The 20,320-nt window shown below is 52.4% G+C and overlaps 2 protein-coding genes across 2 annotated transcripts; both read left to right on the forward strand.

Moving 5' to 3' along the window:
* The first annotated feature begins 7,726 nt into the window (after positions 1-7,726).
* PRG2 (proteoglycan 2, pro eosinophil major basic protein) lies at positions 7,727-11,641 on the forward strand. The gene is given in 6 exon segments (XM_054511715.2): positions 7,727-7,945; positions 8,488-8,562; positions 9,867-10,182; positions 10,485-10,616; positions 11,111-11,222; positions 11,488-11,641. Coding segments are annotated over 5 exon segments (681 nt in total). The 5' UTR covers positions 7,727-7,945; positions 8,488-8,500; the 3' UTR covers positions 11,547-11,641.
* A 5,250-nt stretch (positions 11,642-16,891) lies between these two features.
* PRG3 (proteoglycan 3, pro eosinophil major basic protein 2) lies at positions 16,892-19,947 on the forward strand. Its single transcript, XM_045895257.1, is given in 7 exon segments — positions 16,892-16,949; positions 17,406-17,515; positions 17,517-17,719; positions 18,376-18,517; positions 19,340-19,414; positions 19,416-19,452; positions 19,943-19,947. Coding segments are annotated over 7 exon segments (630 nt in total).
* The last annotated feature ends 373 nt before the right edge of the window (positions 19,948-20,320 follow it).

Consider the following 20,320-nt stretch of genomic DNA (forward strand, 5'->3'; position numbering starts at 1 on the left):
ACTGCCTTCGGCTCAGGTCATGATCCTGGAGTCCCTGGATCGAGTCCCGCATCGGGCTCCCTGCTCGGCAGGGAGTCTGCTTCTCCCTCTGACCCTCCCCCCTCTCATGTGCTCTCTCTCATTCTCTCTTTCTCAAATAAATAAATAAAATCTTTAAAAAAAAAAAAAAGAGTGGGACGCTTAACTGACTGAGCCACCCAGGTGCCCCCAAGTGCACTATTTGAAACAAAAATGGTTTAATTCGCCTTGCTTGGGACACGCCCCACCCAACCATAGTTAACCTCCATAGTCGGCTGCAGCTCCGTCAGCTCTCAGCTCCGCCGGCCTTGCTCTCCAGCCCATGACTGGGCCTCCGTGGGACCAGGCGCCTGGCCTGCCCAGCAACTCACAGCTGCAGCGTAACATAGGGATGAAGAAGTTTAACATGTGTCTTCCATTGGCTGGGAGCTCCATGTGGGCAGTAAGTATATCTTGTATTACCCGCTGTATCCCCAGGGCTTTGCACCCTACCTGCCATAGGATGGGGACTCCAGAAATACCGAGTATATATGAGAGAGCAAGGGGGAGAGACAGGGAGAGACAGAGAGAGAAAGAGAGAGAGAGAGACAGACAAGGAAAGATAGAGACAGACAGGGAGAGACATACACACAGAGAGATGGAGACAGAGAAAGACACACACACACACACACACACACGGAGGGAGAGCCAGAAGAGAGGAAGGAGGGAAAGGAGGAAGGACGATGGAAGGAGCATTGACCTCCCACCGCTCTGAGACTCTGTTCCCACTCACAGGGACTTGCTTGCAGAAGCTGCCGGGTAACTTGAACCAGGAGGCCTTGGAGAAGTGCGGAGTATTTCCGGGGCTGTCCTATGGGGGCAGGGAAGGAGAGGGGACAGGTGGAGTCAGAACGCTGTCTTCTTATGGCCGAGGCTCCGAATGGGTACTTGTCAGGGAAGCATCAAAACCAGGATTTGAGCGGAGGGCCTGCACTCTTCCCCTCTGTACCCCAGTCCCCCATGGCTGTGCACAACTCGCACGAAGCATCCCCACTCGTTCCCCAGTGGGCACTCTGTGAGGTTGTGTGTGGGCAGGTGATGAGACGAGAAGCATGGGAACGAGCTCCCTGGAACTGAAAAGACCCTGGCCCCCTCAGCAGGTTCCTCGTCCCCCAGTCTCCGTTTGCCCTGAGGCACCCAGCTCCCCTTCCCCGGCAGGTGCCCTCTGCCATTTCCAATAGCTGACTGACAGGAGCTGCTGCTGCGATAGTGTGTGTGGGGCCAGCCTAGTGCTGAGACCAGCAGACCCGAAAGCCCATTATACCAGGACCCACAGCCAGCCCGCCTCTCCCATCCATGTCCTCCTGCCGGGTGGGCACTCTGCACACAGACCTCCCTCCCTTGCTGCGTCTGGGAAGGCACCCCGCCTCCCACCCCAGGCCCGTCCCACCCACTGAGCTTCCGATCACAATCACCATCTCTGTCTTGGTTCGGAACTTGCAGCTGGGGAGAGCGAAGCTACTCTTCGGGGTTCCAGGTGCTCCTGACCTGGCTCCTCTTGGTGGGCTGTGATGGGTCTGTCCCACGCAGTGATGAGTATAGGAAAGTTGCTCAGAAATCGGAAGAGTTAGACTTCCTTTTCAAGTCACCATCATTTGCTACTACACGAAACTGGGACCATCACATCACCTATCCTGGCCTTGCTCTCTTTCTTCCTAAAATGTGGAAACGGTTCAGGATTGCTGTCTGTTGAGGACCTAGTGGGTGCCAGGCGCTTCCTGGATTCTTGCATGACCACCTTCTCAGTTAGGTGTCTCCAAACCCAGTGAGGCTGCCATCCCTAACTTAGCTCCCAGATGGGCAAACGGAGCCTGGGGGATGAGGAACCTGCTGAGGGGGCCAGGGTCTTTTCAGTTCCAGGGAGCTCGTTCCCATGCTTCTCATCTCATCACCTGCCCACACACAACCTCACAGAGTGCCCATTGGGGAACGAGTGGGGATGCTTCGTGCGAGTTGTGCACGGCCATGGGGGACTGGGGTACAGAGGGGAAGAGTGCAGGCCCTCCGCTCAAATCCTGGTTTTGATGCTTCCCTGACAAGTACCCATTCGGAGCCTCAGTCCTTCTGTCTGTCATTTATGGATGGCAGTGGTGCCTGCCTCTTAGGATTGTTGATGAAATTCAATGACAGGGAGCATGTAGCGCATGGAGCCCATGGAAAATGCTTCCTGACTTCGCTGGTGCCGTTGTTACTCTTATTAGAATCCCTGCCCGTGATCCCATTTCAGGGAGCATGCGCCCTGCTCAGTCCATGGAGATCTTTTTTTTTTTTTTTTAAAGATTTTATTTATTTATTTTTTTGACAGAGAGAGACATAGCTAGAGCAGGAACACAAGCAGGGGGAGTGGGAGAGGGAGAAGCAGGCTTCCCGCCGAGCAGGGAGCCCGATGTGGGACTCGATCCCAGGACTCTGGGATCATGACCTGAGCCGAAGGCAGACGCTTAACGACTGAGCCACCCAGGCGCCCAGTCCATGGAGATCTTAAACAAGAATTGCTTTCGGTCACTCATTCACTTCACCGGCAAACATGAATAGAGCCCCCAGCGCATGTCCATGACTGTGCAGGTAGCAGAGATATGCAGGTGGGCGTGCCTTGGTCTGCTGGGAAAACAGAGCAAGATGAGAGCCACAGTGAGCTAGGATGGGGCTGGAATAGAGAAATGAGCCCCGCTTAGGCTCCCTTCTACCTCTGCCTGGGAGAATCACAGCAGGCTTCATAGAGGAGGCAATCCTTGGTTGAAAGGTAGACAAAGAGGAAGGGTGGAACACGGGTTAGGGAGGAAAAGGGCATTCTTGGATGCAAAAGCATGAGGCCAGAGAGATCACGCATGACCGGGAAAGAGCAGGGCTTTAGACAGCTCACTTTGGCAGCCTCTGGACAAAGCATCAGGGGCAGGGAGAGATGGTAAGGCTGGGGCAGGAAAGTAGTTTGGAGCCGTTGAAACGATCCAGGAGAAAGATGGTCAGCAGTGGATTGGGAGAGCAGCAGAGGGGTGGCGCTGGGGGTTGACCAGATGGCCCCAGGGTCCTGGGGGTTGACCAGATGCCGCGAAGAAAGAGATGGCCCCAGGGTCCTGGCGTGGGCGTCTGGGTACAAGGGGGTGGTTTCTCCTGAGAAAGTGACCACAGGAGAGGAGCAGGTTTGGGTGTGCGCGTGCGTATGTGGGTGTGTGTTTGTGTAGGGGTGAATTCAGGCTGGCATGTGTTGAATTTGCAATGCTTGTGAGACATTCAAGTTGGGAACTTATTGGGTGGCCATATATGTGAGTCTGTGGTGATGGCCAGACCTGGCGAGGAGCAGGGCTGGGGTTGGAGTGATCGGTACATATTTGGTAGCTTGAAATGGGGGCGTAGACGAGATAACCCATAGAAAGTGTGTAAAATTAGGAAAGAAGGCACCAGGAAACCAAGTGATGGCCAATATTTAACTTTTTAGAAGAGGAAGAGGAGGCCACCAGCAGAAACTGGGAAGGAATGTTGCTAAGGCAGTTTTTAAGAAGGAGGAAGTGAAGAGATGCCATGTAGTACAGAGGTCAAGTAGGGTAAGAACTGAAGAAGGTCTTCGAGTTTGGCAGTTGGGTGGTCAGTGGGGACCATGGCAAAAGTAGTTTCTGTGGAGGAATGAGTGGGCAGAAACCAGATTACCAGAAACCAGTGGTGTAGAGGAGTAAGAGGGGGTTGAGGAACTGGCCACCAAGTCTACACTGCTTGTTGGAGGAGCTTGGCTTTGGGGCAAAGCAGAGAAGCCCCTAATGGTTTGACTTAACCTCTAGGAAACACCAAATCATTCATATCCTGGCTCAAACTCCAGCAGTTCCAGGCCATGGTTTGGCCTCCAGAAGGACCTCCCACTCCTCCTCAGCCTCTCCTATCCTGTCTATTAGTCCATCAGAGCCCAGTTGAAGCAACACCTCTTCCAGGAAGCCCTCTCTGCCTGCCCTCTGGTAGCACTGAAAATTTGTATCTTCCAGTTTGTATAAGGTCTGTCCTTCTGTGTCCACTCAACACAGTGCCTTGTTTTACTGATGAATAGGTTCATTCTGTTTGTCTAGCTGTCTTAGCTACCTTAAGCTAGAGACTACCTCTGAGTACTTGGTGAATGGATGAATGAATGAATGAGCAAGTGAGTGAATGAACCAATAAATACACGAATGCTGCAGAACACAGAGGCTGGCTCGGGGTTGTGCCCATGGCAGGTAGAGGTCAGAACATTAATGGGTTTATACTCGGAGCAAAACTCAGCTGGAGTTTCTCCAGGTGTGAAGTTCAAGTTGATTAATTAATGCAACATATAATTGGAAAACTCCTTCTATGATCTGGGTAGAGTTCTAGGCAGTAAATGAGAAAGACAAAGTCCCTATTCTCGTGGAACTTACTTCTTCCTGGGGGAGACAGACCATTGTCAAGAAACCAATATATAAGCAAGATCGTGTGATTTTGGTAAATGCTCTGATGGAAATACATGGAATGATATGGAACAAAGTAACTTGATGTGAGAGTGGGATGGGGGGTGGTTTCTTTAGAAAGAGTTCTCGAGAAAGCGTCTCTGACGAGGTGAGCTTTGAGCTGAGACCTGATAGATAGAAGGAGCCAGTATGAAGGCTCAGCTTGGCCCATGAAGTGGAAACCAGCATGAGAAGGATCCTTACACCACTGAGGTGGGGCAAGTAGACAAGAGCCAGACTACTACTTGCAGGCAGTGGGCATGAGTTTGGATCAGTTGTTAGTGCAGAAGGAAGACACTGAACGGGGAGCATGGGGACAACGGGCTCTGATGTATGTCATCAAGCATGGCGGCCTGGGCTAGGAAGGCGGCAGCAGACATGGAGAAAAGTGGGTGGACTGGGGAGATACTGAAGGGTGGCGAGTGGGGTGGGGGAGCCACGGACTGCAAAGACTTAATATCGCCTGCCCCGTGGCGAGGACTCAGTCTGCGAGAGAAGGTGCCAGGAGGTGATAGAGGGTAGTCTGAGCGGTGAATCTGGGAATGGGGACATCTGAGTCTAGTCTGGGGCACTCTCCATGGCTGAGATGTGGAGATTGGACTGGGGCCCTTTGGGCTCCAGCAGTCTTGGTCAGTGTCCATCCCTGGGACATCCAAACAGGGAAGTAAGTGTCAAAGCAGCTGCTGTTGAGGCTGATTTCACAGAGCAATGGCCTGGGTCTTTATCTCCCTGTGGCTCAGCTCTGGGATGATGTTAGGCCTTTCACCACCTCTTATCTTATCTTATCTGCCCCACAGGGATGTTGGCCAAGCCCAGTTACCGGGCGGTTGGTCAGCCCCAGAGGTCCAACTCCTGGAGGACATCACCGCTGTGGGGGCAGAGCTTGGAACTAGAAGGGACTTTCCAGCCTGTTATGGTCTAAGGGGGAGGGGGTGGGGGGAACCTCTGGCCTGGATCGAACCTCTCTTTCTCTGCCCGTATTTCCTGACCTGCTGACCCTGGATTCTTTTCCAGGAACTCCTCAAGCCCATTCCTTTGGGAAGCCCCGTGCCAACCCCCTCCGCCAACTGCACTAACTATAACTTTCATCCTGGGAAGGCCCTGGTCTTGACCTGCCACACCATCTTATTACTCTTCTATGCTGTATGACAAATTGACACAAATTTAGCAACATTTGTAGCTTGTGAGGCAGGGAGGGAATGTGCGGGTCAGAAGGCCCTAAGTGGGTCCCATGTGGGTTCAAGTCAACCTAAATTTATGTCACTGGCACCAGATGTAGACATCAGTCTCTTGAGAGTTTGATTAATGTGGGTCAGTCCCAAAGACCTGGATCACTTCTAGACCTATGAACACGAGTAGCTGTCATTTACTGAGCAGTGACTACCTGCTAGTTCTAGTGTTAAATGCTGCCTCAGTCAGGGCCCTGTGGCAGGCAGACGAACCTCTCCCCCAGCGATCTGAGCAGAAAAATGAAATTTATTAAATGGAAACAAGATAGTTCAGTAAAATTGCAGGAAGAGAACCAGGGGCCAAAACCAGGCTGTAGGATGGGTGTGGGGAGGCCCCACCTGCTGCTGTGATTCAGGCCCTGTGGCTGGCAGCGTAGGGCCTGGACCCCGGACCCCCCCTCTAGCACTGTGGTCACTGCCATCCAGGAACTGGGTCTACACCCTTGCACCAGAAGGGAGAGGTCTTCTTGGCCCCCAATTCTTGGTCACGAGCTCCAGATGCCAAGTCTTGACTGGATGCTCCTATTCGATAGAGCCCTAGTCATATGCCAGCACTGCAAGGGAGGCTGGGAATCTATTTGGCACTTTTCTTTTCAAGAACAAGAGGCCTACCCCCCACCAAGATTTGCAGGAAGTGGGATTCCAGAAACCAGAAGGCAGTGAGGGGGCTGGGTGGCTCATATCCACTACCCACACACTGTCTCGTTTGTTCCTTCTGACGACCCAGTGAGGTAGGGATAGTTGTCCCCACTTTATCAACAATGATAATGAGGTACAGAGAGGTTAAGGAACGTGGCCAGGGTCACACAGCTATGAAGTGGTAGACCCTAGATTCAGACTTGGACTGTCTGTCGGGAGAGTGTCCCGAACCCACACTCTCAGCCGCTGTTCTCACGCCCCAGTGGATGTTGACGAAATGGAATTTCTAGGGCCACTAAGCTGTGGATTTCAGACCCTGGATTGTGTGGCTTAAAGGAGGGACTTCCCTAAGGGTTGGGGAGGCTGAGCAGCAACTGGCCTCCGAGAATTGGCCCTACCTGGTCATTGTCTGACTGTAATAGCTTTGTCCAACAGGCAAAGTGGCCCTGCAGGGGGGCCTGGGGACGGGGATGAGGCTGAATGCAGCTCAAAGCTCCTTGTCTTCGCTGTTTTTGAGTCATGTCCTTGGTTCCTGCATTCTGTCTCCTTAAGTCAGTGGACACGGGGGGAAGGATATTTCCATTCTTTGGCTCAAGATGGGATGTCCTCGGGGCGCCTGGGTGGCTCAGTTGTTTGAGCGACCAGCTCTTGATTTCGGCTCCAGTCGTGATCTCTGGGTCATGGGATTGAGCCCCATGGCGGGCTCCATGCTCAGCGGGGAGTCTGCTTCCTCCCTCTTTCCCTCTCCTCCTGCCCCCCGCTCTGCTCACTCTCTCTCTTTCTAAAATAAATAAATCTTAAAAAAAAAAAAAAAGATGGGATGTACTCTGTTTTCCCCACCTCTTTCCAATGTGTACTCTGTTAACTTTAGTTACACAAGAAAGGACACTGTCCTTTGCTAATGCCAAGGTCATTCCATCCTCACTACACCTTTGCTCATGCCCGGAATGCCCTGTTTCCCTCCCCTTTGTTTACCACCTATCCATCCAGGGGTGAGTCAGCGCCTTGTTTTCATGGAGACTTTTGTTTTTACAAATGGGAAAGCAATACGCAACTTTGTAAAAGTGTTCTTACTTATAGGTGCTTTTATTTCCAAAGGATAGTCTCTGAAGAGTGAAATTGAGCAAGTGACATGCACACCTTTAATCTTAATAGATATTGACAGATTTATTTCCCCAATCCCTGTGGCAGTTTACGTTCCCATTAGTGAAGCAGAGGAGCCGTGTATTCTGGAAAAGCTCCCTGGGAGATTCTGAAGTGCAGCCCAGGATAAGAACCACCAGTTCAAGGCAGGCCCAGAACGGCCCCCAGGCTCCTAAAAGGGGTGGCAGGAGAGAATCTGGAAGCAGATGAATTGGCTCTCCAGGGAAGTGAGGAAACACTTCTTATCAGCCCTCCCATTTCCTTCAGGTTGGGGAAACCCTCCTTTCTCTGGGGAACTTCCTCCAAGACCCCTCTATAAAATGTCACTGCGGGATGGAGAGAAGGAGAGTCTGAGCTTTGTGAACTCCTCAGGAGCCAGGAAGACCTCTGGGCAAGTAAGCGCTCTCCCTGTCGTGGTGGAGCTGATTTCGGGTATGTGTTCACCCTCCGGGGAGGCGCCCAGCCCAGGCTGAGAAGTTCTGCAGGGCTAGCTGGGACTGTGTGTAGTTGCTTTCAGGGGTCGGCAGGGGCAAGACTTCTCTTCTCATCCTTGCCTTTCATACTCCTTCGGAGGCACGTGACAGCTCTCCTTGTCCGGGGAGGGAAGAGTGTGGGGGACATGGGAGTGTGTGTGGCTTTCAGAGCTTTGAGGCGGGGAAGCACTATCTAAGCGTTGCTGGGAAGGCCGACAATCACTGGTTCTCGGTTCTCTCTTATTTCATAGACTCTGAGGGGTCCGTTCAGTACAAACCAATAAAGGTAATATTCCCTTCCTCATATGCAGACCCACAGGAAGGCCAGCCTCGGCTGCCTGTCGTGGTCTGGCCTCACTCCATTCAGACAGGTTCCCAGCATCCTGGAGTTTCAGGGACTTCTAGTCATGCCTTCTCTTTTTTCCACTCCACTCCCAAGGGTTGTGCGTGTGTGTGTGCACGTGTGAGTGTGTGTGTGACTAACTGTGTTCTTCATTGCAGAACAAAAGCCAAGATGAAAGTCCCCCTACTTCTGGCTCTTCTATTTGGGGCAGTTTCAGCTCTCCATCTGAGTAAGTCTCCTTGGCCTTCAGTCTCTCTTTCTCCACTTTGCTCCTTTCTAGAGTAGATGGGGTCGGAGCTACAGAGCTCCCCTACATCAGGATCTTTGCACACCCAGAGGAGCAGAGAGGCTCTAGAACCAGGAGTTGAAGGGACTCCCCAGGGCAACTGTGTCTGCACTCTCGGTTCCACCGTGACATTCTCGATTTTGTCCTTTCTGCATAATACCAATGATGAATATAATAATAGGTTCCTTCTACTTTGAGCTCACTGAGTGTGTCATGCTAAGCATTTCCTATGCATTATCTCTTCTAAACATCATAGCATCCCCATGAGGTATGTACTATCATGTACCCATATCACAAACGAAAAAATAAAGCTAATAGGTGATGGAACTAGTACCCAAACCCACAGCTGCCTGAATCTAAGTCCTTGCTCTTAACAACATGGGCTCTTACGGGAGGTTGGGGGGGGGGGGGGTCTCCTCCTGTTGGCTCCGTTCCAGGTTCCTCTCTTTTGTTTTGTCATTAACAATCTTTATTTACCCAGTGTCTAAACAATATCTTTTTGCTTATATAGTTGCTTAGATAGAGCCCACATTTTTTTTGTTATGTTATGTTAGTCACCATACAGTACATCACTAGTTTTTGAGGTAGTGTTCCACGATTCATTGTTTGGTATAGCACCCAGTGCTCCATGCAGTATGTGCCCTCCTTAATACCCATCACTGGGCTAACCCATCTCCCCCACCCCCCCCCCCTCTGAAACCCTCAGTTTGTTTCCTCGAGTCCAAAGTCTCTCATGGTTCACCTCCCCCTCCGATTCCCCCCCTTCATTTTTCCCTTCCTTCTCCTAATGTCCTCCACACTATTCCTTATGTTCCACAAGTAAGTGAAACCATATGATAATTGACGTTCTCTGCTTGACTTATTTCACTTAGCATAGTCTCCTCCAGTCCCATCCATGTTGATGTGAAAGTTGGGTATTCATCCTTTCTAATGGCTGAGTAATATTCCATTGTATATATATGGACCACATCTTCTTTATCCATTCATCTGTTGAAGGACATCTCGGCTCTTTCCACAGTTTGGCTATTGCGGACTTCTATTATTACTGACATGAACATTGGGGTGCATTTGGCCCTTCTTTTTACTACATCTGTGTCTTTGGGGTAAATACCGAGTAGTGCAATAGTAGCTCAATTTTTAATTTTTTGAGGAACCTCCCGGTTGCCCAGGTCAAGGTGGACGCTGTCCACGGTGCTGGGGAGAAACAGGGGTAGATGCAAAGAAGGGACGCTTGGCCTTTCTCCCTGCCAGGGACTGTACCGTCTAACTCTGATTCTTAGGAGATGAGGCTGTGCCTCAGGATGGGGAGATGCCAGAAAATGAGGCAAAGGAGGCCCCTACAGGGGAGCTGACGCTGCTGGAGGAAGAGGAGGAGGGGTACTCGGGAAGTGAAGATGCCCCTGAGGAGGAGAGGGCTGTAGACTCTGCCTCAGCCCTGGATGAGGAGGACGAGGACTTTCAGTGCCCTAAAGAAGAGGACACAGTGAAACTGGAGAACAGCCCTGGGTGCAAGAACTGTCACCGCTTCCTCGTAGTGAGGACGGCCAGGAGTTTTTTTCAAGCTCAGGTCAGTGGTCTGGGGCTGAGGCTGAGGCCTGGGGTGGGGGCGGGGACAGATGTCTCCAGCCTCTGCATCACTATTTGCCTCATTGGAGAGCCTGGGGGTGTCAGCAGGGGCTGGGGCGCACCCAGGTGTCAGGGTCAGAAGGGAGTGGCATGTGGAAACAGATCTCCAGCCTTCAAATGGCTGTGGAGGTGGGCATGGGGGTGGAGAAGATGAAGTTTGGAGATTTAGAGACCCAAGACTAAGGTCACATGAATTCCTTTGAGGGGGGCACTCCATTCTTCCTCTCTTACCCTGCCCTGCAGTTTACTTGCCGGAGGTGCTACCGGGGCAACCTCGTCTCCATCCACAACTTCAACTTCAATCGCCGGATCCAGTGCTCAGTCAGCGGGCTCAACCAGGGCCAAGTCTGGATCGGAGGCAGGATCGGAGGCTGGGTAAGAGGGATCCCAGCTCTAAGTGGGAAGCTCTCCTGGACCCCAGGCAGGGCTCACCTTGCTGCAGCTCTGTCTGTGCTTCCCCTCTGATCCTCCGAAGAACTGGGGACAGACGGACAACTGGGGTGAGATACCCAGGAGGCTGCCTAGGCACTGGGAGGAGCCAAGGATTCAGAGTGAGGAGGTTTGGGGCCAAGTTTTACTCAGCTTCTGACTGTCTGTATGACTTGGGTGAGACCATGAGGCTGTTTCTGCATCTCTAGGATGGGGTTGCAACTCCTGCTTACCTCTTGTTTGGGCCAGAAGGATGAGCGTGTCACTGCCATGCATAGAATGTGATGGTGATGATCACTGTGGATCAGCACTGCAGTTGACCAAGACAGTGTCCATCACGACCCAGTGGTCAAGGGCAAATGCCGGGTGGGACAGTTCCAGCTCTGCCTTTCTGCTCTCCCTTCGCCCCCGCCCACCTCTTCTCCTCCTGCCTCCTCTAGGGACCCTGGAAACGCTTTCACTGGGTTGACGGCAGTTCCTGGAACTTTGGAAACTGGGCTGCTGGCCAGCCCCAGGCCAGGGGTGGCAGATGTGTGGCCCTGTGTACCCAAGGTGAGGTGGGAGTGGGGACGAGGGATGGGAAGACCGAGGGCGGCGTGGGGGGCGGTGGGGGGGTAGGAGGGGCTCACAGAAGAGGTGCTGAGAGGGGCCGGTGCCTCCAGGGGAGGGGCCTGTGCCTCCCGGGGAGGGGCCTGCTGAGTCTTGAGACTCCCTCTCCATGGAGGCAGGGGTGGGGTGGGGTGGTGGGGGAGGCCCTGTTGGGGTTGAGTCCGGGGAAACCAGAGGCTGAAGGTCCCTTCCTGTTCTGCTTTCACAGGAGGTCGCTGGCGTCGAACTCGCTGCTGCAGGCACCTCCCCTTCATCTGTTCCTACTGAGCTGGACCCAGCCAGGAGTCCAGAGCCGCCCCCTCCGGGGTAGCTGCCTCCCCTCCCCTGCCTGCTGCCCCTGCTTCCAGCCCCCAGCAATAAAACTGCTTTCCTGAAACTGACTTCTTTTTCCTCTGGTCATTGATTCTCTCTGCTTAGCCCCACCCATGAACTTTCTGCCCAGCAATGACTGCCCCCTCCCCAAGCCGCGGTCTCTCATAACAAGGAGGCTGGGTGGGGTCCGTGGGGCCTTCCTGAAGATGGAAGAATGGGCTCAGGTAGCTCTTTTCACACGACACCCAGTTCCTGGCACCTGATTAGCAGGAGCTCTCAGGACCCCACCTGTTTCTTCACTCCGGGAGGGCTCTCGAAGTCCCGGGCTTGCATCTCCACACCCAAGGGTCTTTTCTCCTTCCCACAGAGTGTGGTCGCCTTAACTGCCAGGAAATTAACATGTCCCTGGGAACAGTCCACAACGCGGACCAGGAGTCTGAGTGCCCCGGTCCCTTGCCCTGCAAGTGGACTAATTCTAAGGCACGTATTGGGTACTGTTTCCCAGGGCTTCCCAGGGGGATCAACTTCCAGGTATCCCCTGAGGCAGCTGGCTTTGCACCACACATGTTATTGGCTGTCTTCTGTCATCCATCTGAATTCTCCTCTTCCTTACAAGTGTCCTGCACCTCCCAAATAAGCTATTTGCCCTCAAATCCTTGTCTCAGGGCCTGTTTCTGGGGAAACCCAATAGAAGACAGCATGTTCAACTCTCTGTAAGACCTGGGAATACAAGACCCAGCTTCTGGCCATTCGGGAACATACTGTTGTTTAAAATAGAAGCACAACAACGTCTACTAATTGTTACTGCTTATTGCACACCCACAAAGTACCCCCAGCTGAGGCAGGCACCTTGCAAAGGCGACCTTGTGTGATCGATAATTATGACCTCATTGTACAAAACCAGGCTCAGAGAAGTTATGGCCCTTGCAAAGACTGGCCCAAGGCAGAATCTCTAAATGCGGCCAATGTTGTGACTCGGCCATCTGTTCCAGAGTGTCTTCTTTCAACCATTAGGGTCCTGTGGCTGGTAGCACTGACTGCTTCCAGGACAGGGTCACCTAGGGATGGAGCACTGTGGAGAGGTAGGACACATTCCCTGACCCTTGGGTTCATCTTGGGACGTAGGACTCCAACCCAGTGGGACAGGAGGGAGTCCCAGTCAGAGGTGGGGAAGGAAGGCATTCCGAATCCTCACTCCACCAAGGAGGTGAGCAGAAAATAAGGTGTCAATGCCCTAAAGCGCCTTTTCCTCCTGGACTCCTCAAATACATAGGGCTCTAGAATCCCAGAGGAAAATTAAGAACCTGAATTTTTTGAGCGTTGCCCGGACTGGGGAAGCCGCTTACTCAAGGCTGCACAGTTCAGACTGAAGCCCATTATAAGTGCTGTTCTATGACAATCTGCTGACTTCAAAGACAGTGGAATTCTGGAACGTTCTTCCAGGTTCAGCCTTGGGCTGCATGCTGGGGAGGATGCCGCTTAAGTAGAACTTTCACTCCTTGTCCTCATAGACTATATTCTGCTGTGGGAAGGCATGGCTTCCCTTTATTCCAATATACATAATAAAGAGTAACACTATTACCCATTGATTAAGCATTTACTAGGTGCCAGGCTTTATGCTAAGTGGTAAGTGGACTTGGTCCTCATCGATCTCTTCTGTTGGGGCTGTGTGTTGTGACAGAAGTGGGCCTTCCAATCCATGGAGATCCCCTGTGGGGGATTCATGTCAAGGAGCCATGAAAGAGGCATTTGGGTGCCTGGAAACATTCTGGATCTTAATCTGGGCATGACTCCAAGGGTACATTCACTCTGAAAATTCCCTGAGCAGCCCACCCTCCAGTACACTTTATAGGATGCATGTTATATGTCCACAAGAAAAGTCATACAAAAGTAAAAAATGAAATAAGAGGACTGGCCTTGCATCCCCAAGTGTGTGGGTTTGTGTGTCATTTTTTCATCTCCAACAAAATGCTAACTAAGCTCTGTGAAGCTAACTTGCATTTTTGGGACGGAATCCCTGGAGTTCGTTACACTCTGCAAAGCACAGAGCAGGAACTCAATCAACACACAGTGCTCATTTGTTGATTGGGGCCACAGTTCCAGGCCTGGCTTCCTGACAAGGGCCACCTCCCAACCCCATGAGTCAGGCACTGTTCTGGGAGTTTGGCGCATTATATGGAGGTCCCGCTATGAGCCTCTGCTTTAGGATGAGAAAACAGAGTGACAGACGGGCTGCTTTTGGACTCCTGATTCCAGGACACATCACACTGCACTGCCCCTCAAGACAGAGAGACCCACCCTCTGTACAGTGTGGGGCAGGGCTGAATCTTGAGATAAGAGGCAGTGTTTGAAATCCCTATGAATACAAATGCTAACAGTGAGCCAGAGGATTGGAGTCTCATGGATGCTGGACACGTTGGCCAGAATGTCTGGGGCTAACACAGTTGGGCCTATCAAAGAAAGCAAGGATGTGGGAGTCCGACAGACGAGGGACACACGTGCCGCTTCTTAATAGTTGTGTCTACTTGGGCAAGTCATTTAACCTCTCTGAGCTCGAGCAGTAGATATGTAGGCTAGAGATGACAATTCCTAATTTGCAGGATGATTGTAAAAATTAAGTACATAGGATCATGGAGATAAAAGCCCTAATGAGACATAGTATTTGGTCTGTGGTAGACCTTCAAAAATATTATTTTGGAATCAGACAAGCTTCACTGTGGTCAGTGAGGAGGTCACTAAACTTAATGCACTGTCTTTTCCCAGGGTTTGTGTGTAAAGAAAGTGGGGTGAATGCAGAGAGGGGCAAGTTGTAGAGAAGGGAGGTCTGTGAGAGGAGGCAGAGGGAAGGGAGGCGTGGGGTGGCTAAGAGGCTGGAAGGCCTGGGTTTAGGCCTGTCTCTGACTTGCTGTGTCTTAAGCTCTCTGAGATGCCATTCCCTCACCTATGAAATGGGCTTTCCAATGAAAAGACACATGTAAAACTTATCATGGTGCTAGCTGACTTTACTGGTCACCCCAAACACTGATGAAATGATACCCCTGGCTGGGCCCCAGGATGGGTTAGAAAAATGGGGAAGGGGTCTAGCCTTCCCACTAGGGAGATCTCAAGTTCAAAATCTGGAGACTGGGTTTTAGGGGCCTGGAATTGGCCCAGCCCCCAGTCCCTGAATCAAGAAGAGAAGCTGAGAGTCAAGTCCGTTGGGCTGGGGAGATAAGGGGCAAGACCATTACTCTGCAATCGGGCACAGAAATGAGCTCTCAGATACTTCTCCATTTGTAGGTCCCCTGAGAGAGCAGAGGAGGGGAGGACCCAGGCCTTTTCACCTTCTGGGCTACCTGTCTGGTGCTCTGGGTACTGGAGGTCTGGACTGGAATCCAATAATCAAATATGCATTGCCCAGCTAGGAAGGCATAGAGTTGAGACACCCACCCCAACTAGTCCTCTAGCTCTTGGCGGGGATATCCAGCAAACTCAGGGCTCAGAACTTGCCAGCCTCTTCTTGGATTGCAGTGAATTTGGCCAGAACTTGATTGATTAAAAGTTTGCTATTTTGTTCATCGTGGATTTTTTGCATGTATCTTGATTTTTAAGAAAGATCACATTAAAATATTGTTTCTCTTGACTACTGAATTCTTTAGTGCCCTCTTAAATTTTGCAACGGAGGCAAGTGCCTTGCTCATGTCCCTCTAGTCCCGACCTTGGTGGTGATAGAGACCTTGTGGGAGATGGGGAGTGGGGGTGCAGAGAAGGGTGGCCCAGAGTGTCTGAATGACTCTGCATGAAGTTTTCCATTGCGGCTGCTGCCTCCTGGCCAGAAGATATGGCTTGAGATTGGACAAAATGGCACGTTCTACATGTTCTAGATCAGTGATCCCCAGCCAGGGCAATTTAGCTCCTTGGGGCTCCTGAGGACATTTGGGACTGTGGGGAAGCATTTTTGATCATCATGACTGGGGGAGGTGCTACTGACATCTGGTGGGTAGAGGCCAGGGATGCTGCTAAACTTACTACAATGCACAGGACAGTCCCCACCCCCCAACAAGGAATGATTTCACCCCAAGGAGCAATAGCACGAAGGTTGAGAACGTTGATCTAGAGCCACATCATAAAAGAACAAGCATAAAATTTTCACATATTAAAGATGAGAAAGAGAGGGATAAGGAGAGGAGAGGGAGAGAAAGGAAGAAAGTGAAGGAGAGAGAGGGACAGAGTCAGACAAAGACAGAGACACAGAGAGTCAGAGAGAGACAGAAGGGTTTTAAGCCAAAAAGACTTAGAAATCACAGTTCTCCTACTTCCTGTGCAACCTTGGCAAGTTGCCTTCCCTCTCTGAATCTCATTCTTCACAACTGCGAAGTAAGGATAAGCATACCTTCTCATGGAATGAGGTGAAGGTGAGGATTCAGGGATGTGAAGCGTGTAAAAGACCTGGTCTAGATAAGCGCTCAGGAAGGCTGAGGCTCCCGGGGCCTCCTACCTCCCCCCAACATGGTCTCCCAGCTCCCTGGGATTCCCCACTCATTAGCTGGGATACTGGCCAGAGGAAGGCTTCTCCTGGGGTTAAGGAGTGTTGTTCAGACTGGGGCACCTTAGGGGCAGTAATAATGCCTAGACAATAGTCAGCTGGGGTCTTCTTGAGCACACCAGGGCGTCTGGGTACCCACATGTGAAGGGGGCCCCGGGAGGTAGGCCTCTGCAGTCCCAGCAGACAGCAGGGCTCAAGGGTGAGAGGACTGAGCAAAACTCTTCTTATCAGCTCCTCTGCTCTCCACCCCAGCTGGGGGCAATCATCCTGACCTCTTCCCACTTCCCCAGAAGCCCAGTATGAGAGCTGCCTCTGGGGCCCAACAGCCAGAAGCACTGAGAGTGGCAGCCTCAGACTCCCGGAGGCGAGTGCTTGACCCAACATGGCATGCACCTCTGAAGCCCGTCCTCAGGACTATTACGGCCACCATCCTTTCCCCTCATTCCCCAGGGTGAATGAACGTGGCCCTGACTCAGAGCAGGCCTGTTCCTGCAGGGGCAAGGGTCTGAGCTCAGGGCCGTCCCAGGGAGCAGGGATGGGGCTTTCAGGAAAAAGGGACTTCTGTACCTGAGCTGACATCCCACATCCTTTTCCTAATTCTCCAGTTCAGGGTCTGTTCACTGGGGAGGAAGGAGTGCTCTAACCAACACTTTGCCCCTTAATCAACTGGTTAAACAAGCATTTCGTCCCCTATGTGCCAGGGGTTGTGCAGACACACAGGACACCCACATGGAGGGAAGGGGGAGCTGTGTCCCTGTCCCAAGCCTGAGTGGACATGAAAGGCCCCCTGCTCCTGTCCCTTCTGCTGGGGACAGTCGCTGCTCTCCATCTGGGTAAGCCTCCCCTTCCTGTCTCACCAACCTTTCTCTTTTCTCCTCTTTCCTGCAGTTTTTTTGCCTCATGGGGCCAGGGCCCCAGCTGCCCCCCTTCAGTTGACCCAGCCCATCTCTGATTCGATTTCTCCTGGACTCGGAACTGTGACCCAAACTTTCTGTCAGGGCTACTTCACAGGAAAACCCACCCACCTGTGAAGATGAAGGGCTCCTCACAGGTGCTTCCTCCCACCTCCACAATACACACCTGCGGTGTCAGCCAGAAGTCAGGATCTCATCCATTTGTGCTTATGACCCAAGCGTTCTCACCTCACCCAATGCTAGGGAGATCCATATTGGCTCCAGATGGTGTCTCTAGGAAGGCCTGCACGGGCCTTCAGAGCGGTCCGTGGTCCTGGAAGAAGTGAGACCCCCGCCCCCGCCCCGACCTGATAGCAGGTTACCCCTTCTTCCCAGAGAATAATGGCCCCAGTCTGGACAGCCGAGAGACATGGGCAGACCTAAGTCAGAATCTGGAATGTTCAGGGGGGCAGGAGGGAGACCCGGCCCTGACCCAGGAGGTGATTTCAGTCTGAGGGAGAGGAGACCAAGCCTTCCGGATATCAGGACACATATGCAGATGAGGAGGCCATGGATTCCGACCCAGCTGCCCTAGACAAGGACTTGCAGTGCCCCAAAGAAGAGGGCACGGTTTAAATTCCGGGCAGTCCTGGGTGCGAGACTTGCCGCTTCCTGTTGGTGCGGAACCTCGAGAAATTTGTAAACGCTCAGGTAAGTGGCAAGGAGGCTACTGTTGAGGACTGGAGGCGGGGAGGAGAAGAGACTGGACTCAACCTTCTCTTCCCTTTTATCTCCAAGCCTAGTGTGTGTCAGGATCTCCTAGAGGTCTTGTTAAAATACATTTCTGGCTTTGCAAATCTGGGGCGGGGCTTGAGAGTTTGCATTTATAACAATTCCCAAGTAATGATGGTGTTGTTGGTCTGGGGACTGCACTTTGGGAAACACTGTCTGGACGAAAGGCTTTGGTATTAGATATGCCCGTGTTCAATCTGGCTCTGCCTGTCATTGGCTGTGTTACTGGGCAAGTCAGCTCACCTTTTGGGATTTCAGAGTCTTCGTTTGTCAAATGGAGATATACAGTACCAACCTGTTAGGGCTGTGGTTGAGGATTAAATGAGACAACACATGGAAGTATTTGGAACAGTCCCTGGGTCACTAAAACTCTCAGCAAATGGTATGATTATTCCGAGTATTATTAGTTTTTGCAAAAAGTTCTGAGCACAGATAAGGGACACAAGATGGGATTGAGAGGGGCAAGTAGGTCACTGATTTCTGACCTGCAAAGGGATGAGAAGCTCTCTCCTGGAGGCTCAGAGACTTGAGAAAAACCAGCGAGTTCTCTACCCTACATTTTCTTCCTTCTGCCGAATGTCTGCAGAAGGTGCTGCAGGGGCCACCTTGTCTCCATATACAACTACAACCTAGGTTATCGCATCCTGTGCATGGTCAGAGGGGTCGACGAAGGCCAGGTCTGGATCGGAGGCTTGCTCAAGGGCTGGCTAAGTGAGGCACCAACCTCCGCAGGGACAGGAAGTTCTCTCTGACTGCCTCCGGGGAGCCCCTGCTGGCCGTCTAGCCGCATCTCAGCAGCAGAGGAGGCCAGTCTCAAGCAGCAGGCAGGGCTGTGCTGGAGCTGGCTTGGACTGGGTCGGGAGGACCGATGATTCCGGGCATCTCGTCCCAGCTCCATGCTCATGGACTTCATGCCTGTAGCTTGAAATCTGCCCCCCATGGACATACGCACACCAAGGAAATGGGCAATTGTTGTAAATCAGGGTTCCTCCTGCCCTCTGTGTTCTCACCGTCCCCCAGAGCTGGCTGTCGAACATTTCCTGGAGCATCACTGGAGTCAGGAGGTAGGCTCCATGGCCAGCTTAGTGACCTGTGAGCTGGATGGCTTCCTTGGAGTCTCAGTTTCTGCATCTCTAAAATGGACCACTTCTCTCAAGGCAGCTCAGGGATTGTGGATGAATAGGTGCCATTATATTTGCCTCTCAAGCGTGGTCCCTGGGCCAGCAGTATCGGCAAACCGGGTAGCTTGTTAGGAATGCCCCATCTTGGGCCCCACCCTCGAGCTCCTGAATCAGAACCTGCATTTTAACAAGGTCCTCAGGAGATCTGTGTGCACAGTAGATGGAGAAGCCTGCTCTGTGTGATGGCTGGGGGTACTGGAATTGCCTGCAAGCCCTCAGGCATGGGTCTCTAGCGACTCTGGCTCCTGGCTGGGTGGGCAGTGAGAGGGGAAAGGAACACTCAGTGAGCCTTCTCTGGGGCTCCTGGATCTGTCTCCCTGGACCTCAGCCCTCTGACCCAGCCTATCACTTCTTTAGTTCCTGTGCCGGAGATTTCAATAGACTGATGGGAGCTGTGGGAATTTTGGATACTGGGCCCCAGGGCAGCCTGCGAAATGGGGAAGGCAACTGTGTGGCCCTATGCACCAGAGGTGAGGGGGACTGGGACCAGGGCAAGGGGGGGGGCAAGGTAGACTCTTACACACTGTACCTTCGAGGTCCCTGAACACACCTCCCTAAACTCACACCTTCCCCCAACTGGAGAAGCCACGTCCTCTGTGAGGAGGGCTGAAATGTAGGGATTCCTCAAAGCAAAACCAGGCGATGGGGTGCCCTGTATGGGAGCTAGTTGGGGGCTCTCCATCCTCACCGGCAGTGCTAGGCTCGGGGCCTGGGGGCTGCTTTCCTTCCTCTGATATGAGGGCCACGAGGAGTGACTGACGGGACAGATGAGAGGAGCAGATGTGAATGCAAGGTATGGACAAGGGACGAAGGCAAGATGTGGGAATCAGGGCTGGTTGACGGATAATTCACCAGTCTGAACAGCATGGAAGCCAGATGTGAGGGAGCTAGCACCGTGGCTAAGACCATACGTGCTGGAGGAAGCCTGCCGCCATCCACATCCGGCTCTGCCTCTTGCAGGCTGAGACCCAGGCAAGTTATTACCCCCACTAAGCCTCACCTTCCCCATCTGTGAAATGGGGATGATGATAACATCTACCTGTTGGGGTCACTGTGAGGATCAAGTGCAATAGCCCACGGGCAGCACTTAGCACACTGCCTCTCTCCTCCCTCGGGAAGAGCTGGATGCACCTTAGCTGGAAGGCACACGCGGGGAACACAACTGGCAGTCCTGACCATGGCCAGCCGGAGGAGGGAAGGAGGGCCACACGCCACACAGGCGGCAGCTGACATCACCGTGCTCTCCACTGCTGGGGGAGCATTGACAGTGGACTTCATGCGAAAGGAGTCTGCCCTTCATCTGCTCCTTCTACGCCCAAGGCTCGAGGCGTGGAGCCC

Source organism: Mirounga angustirostris, unplaced genomic scaffold (genome assembly GCF_029215605.1).
Source record: "Mirounga angustirostris isolate CCGP_5_RB_7025 unplaced genomic scaffold, mMirAng1.0.hap1 SCAF_13, whole genome shotgun sequence".
Lineage (NCBI taxonomy): Eukaryota > Metazoa > Chordata > Mammalia > Carnivora > Phocidae > Mirounga > Mirounga angustirostris.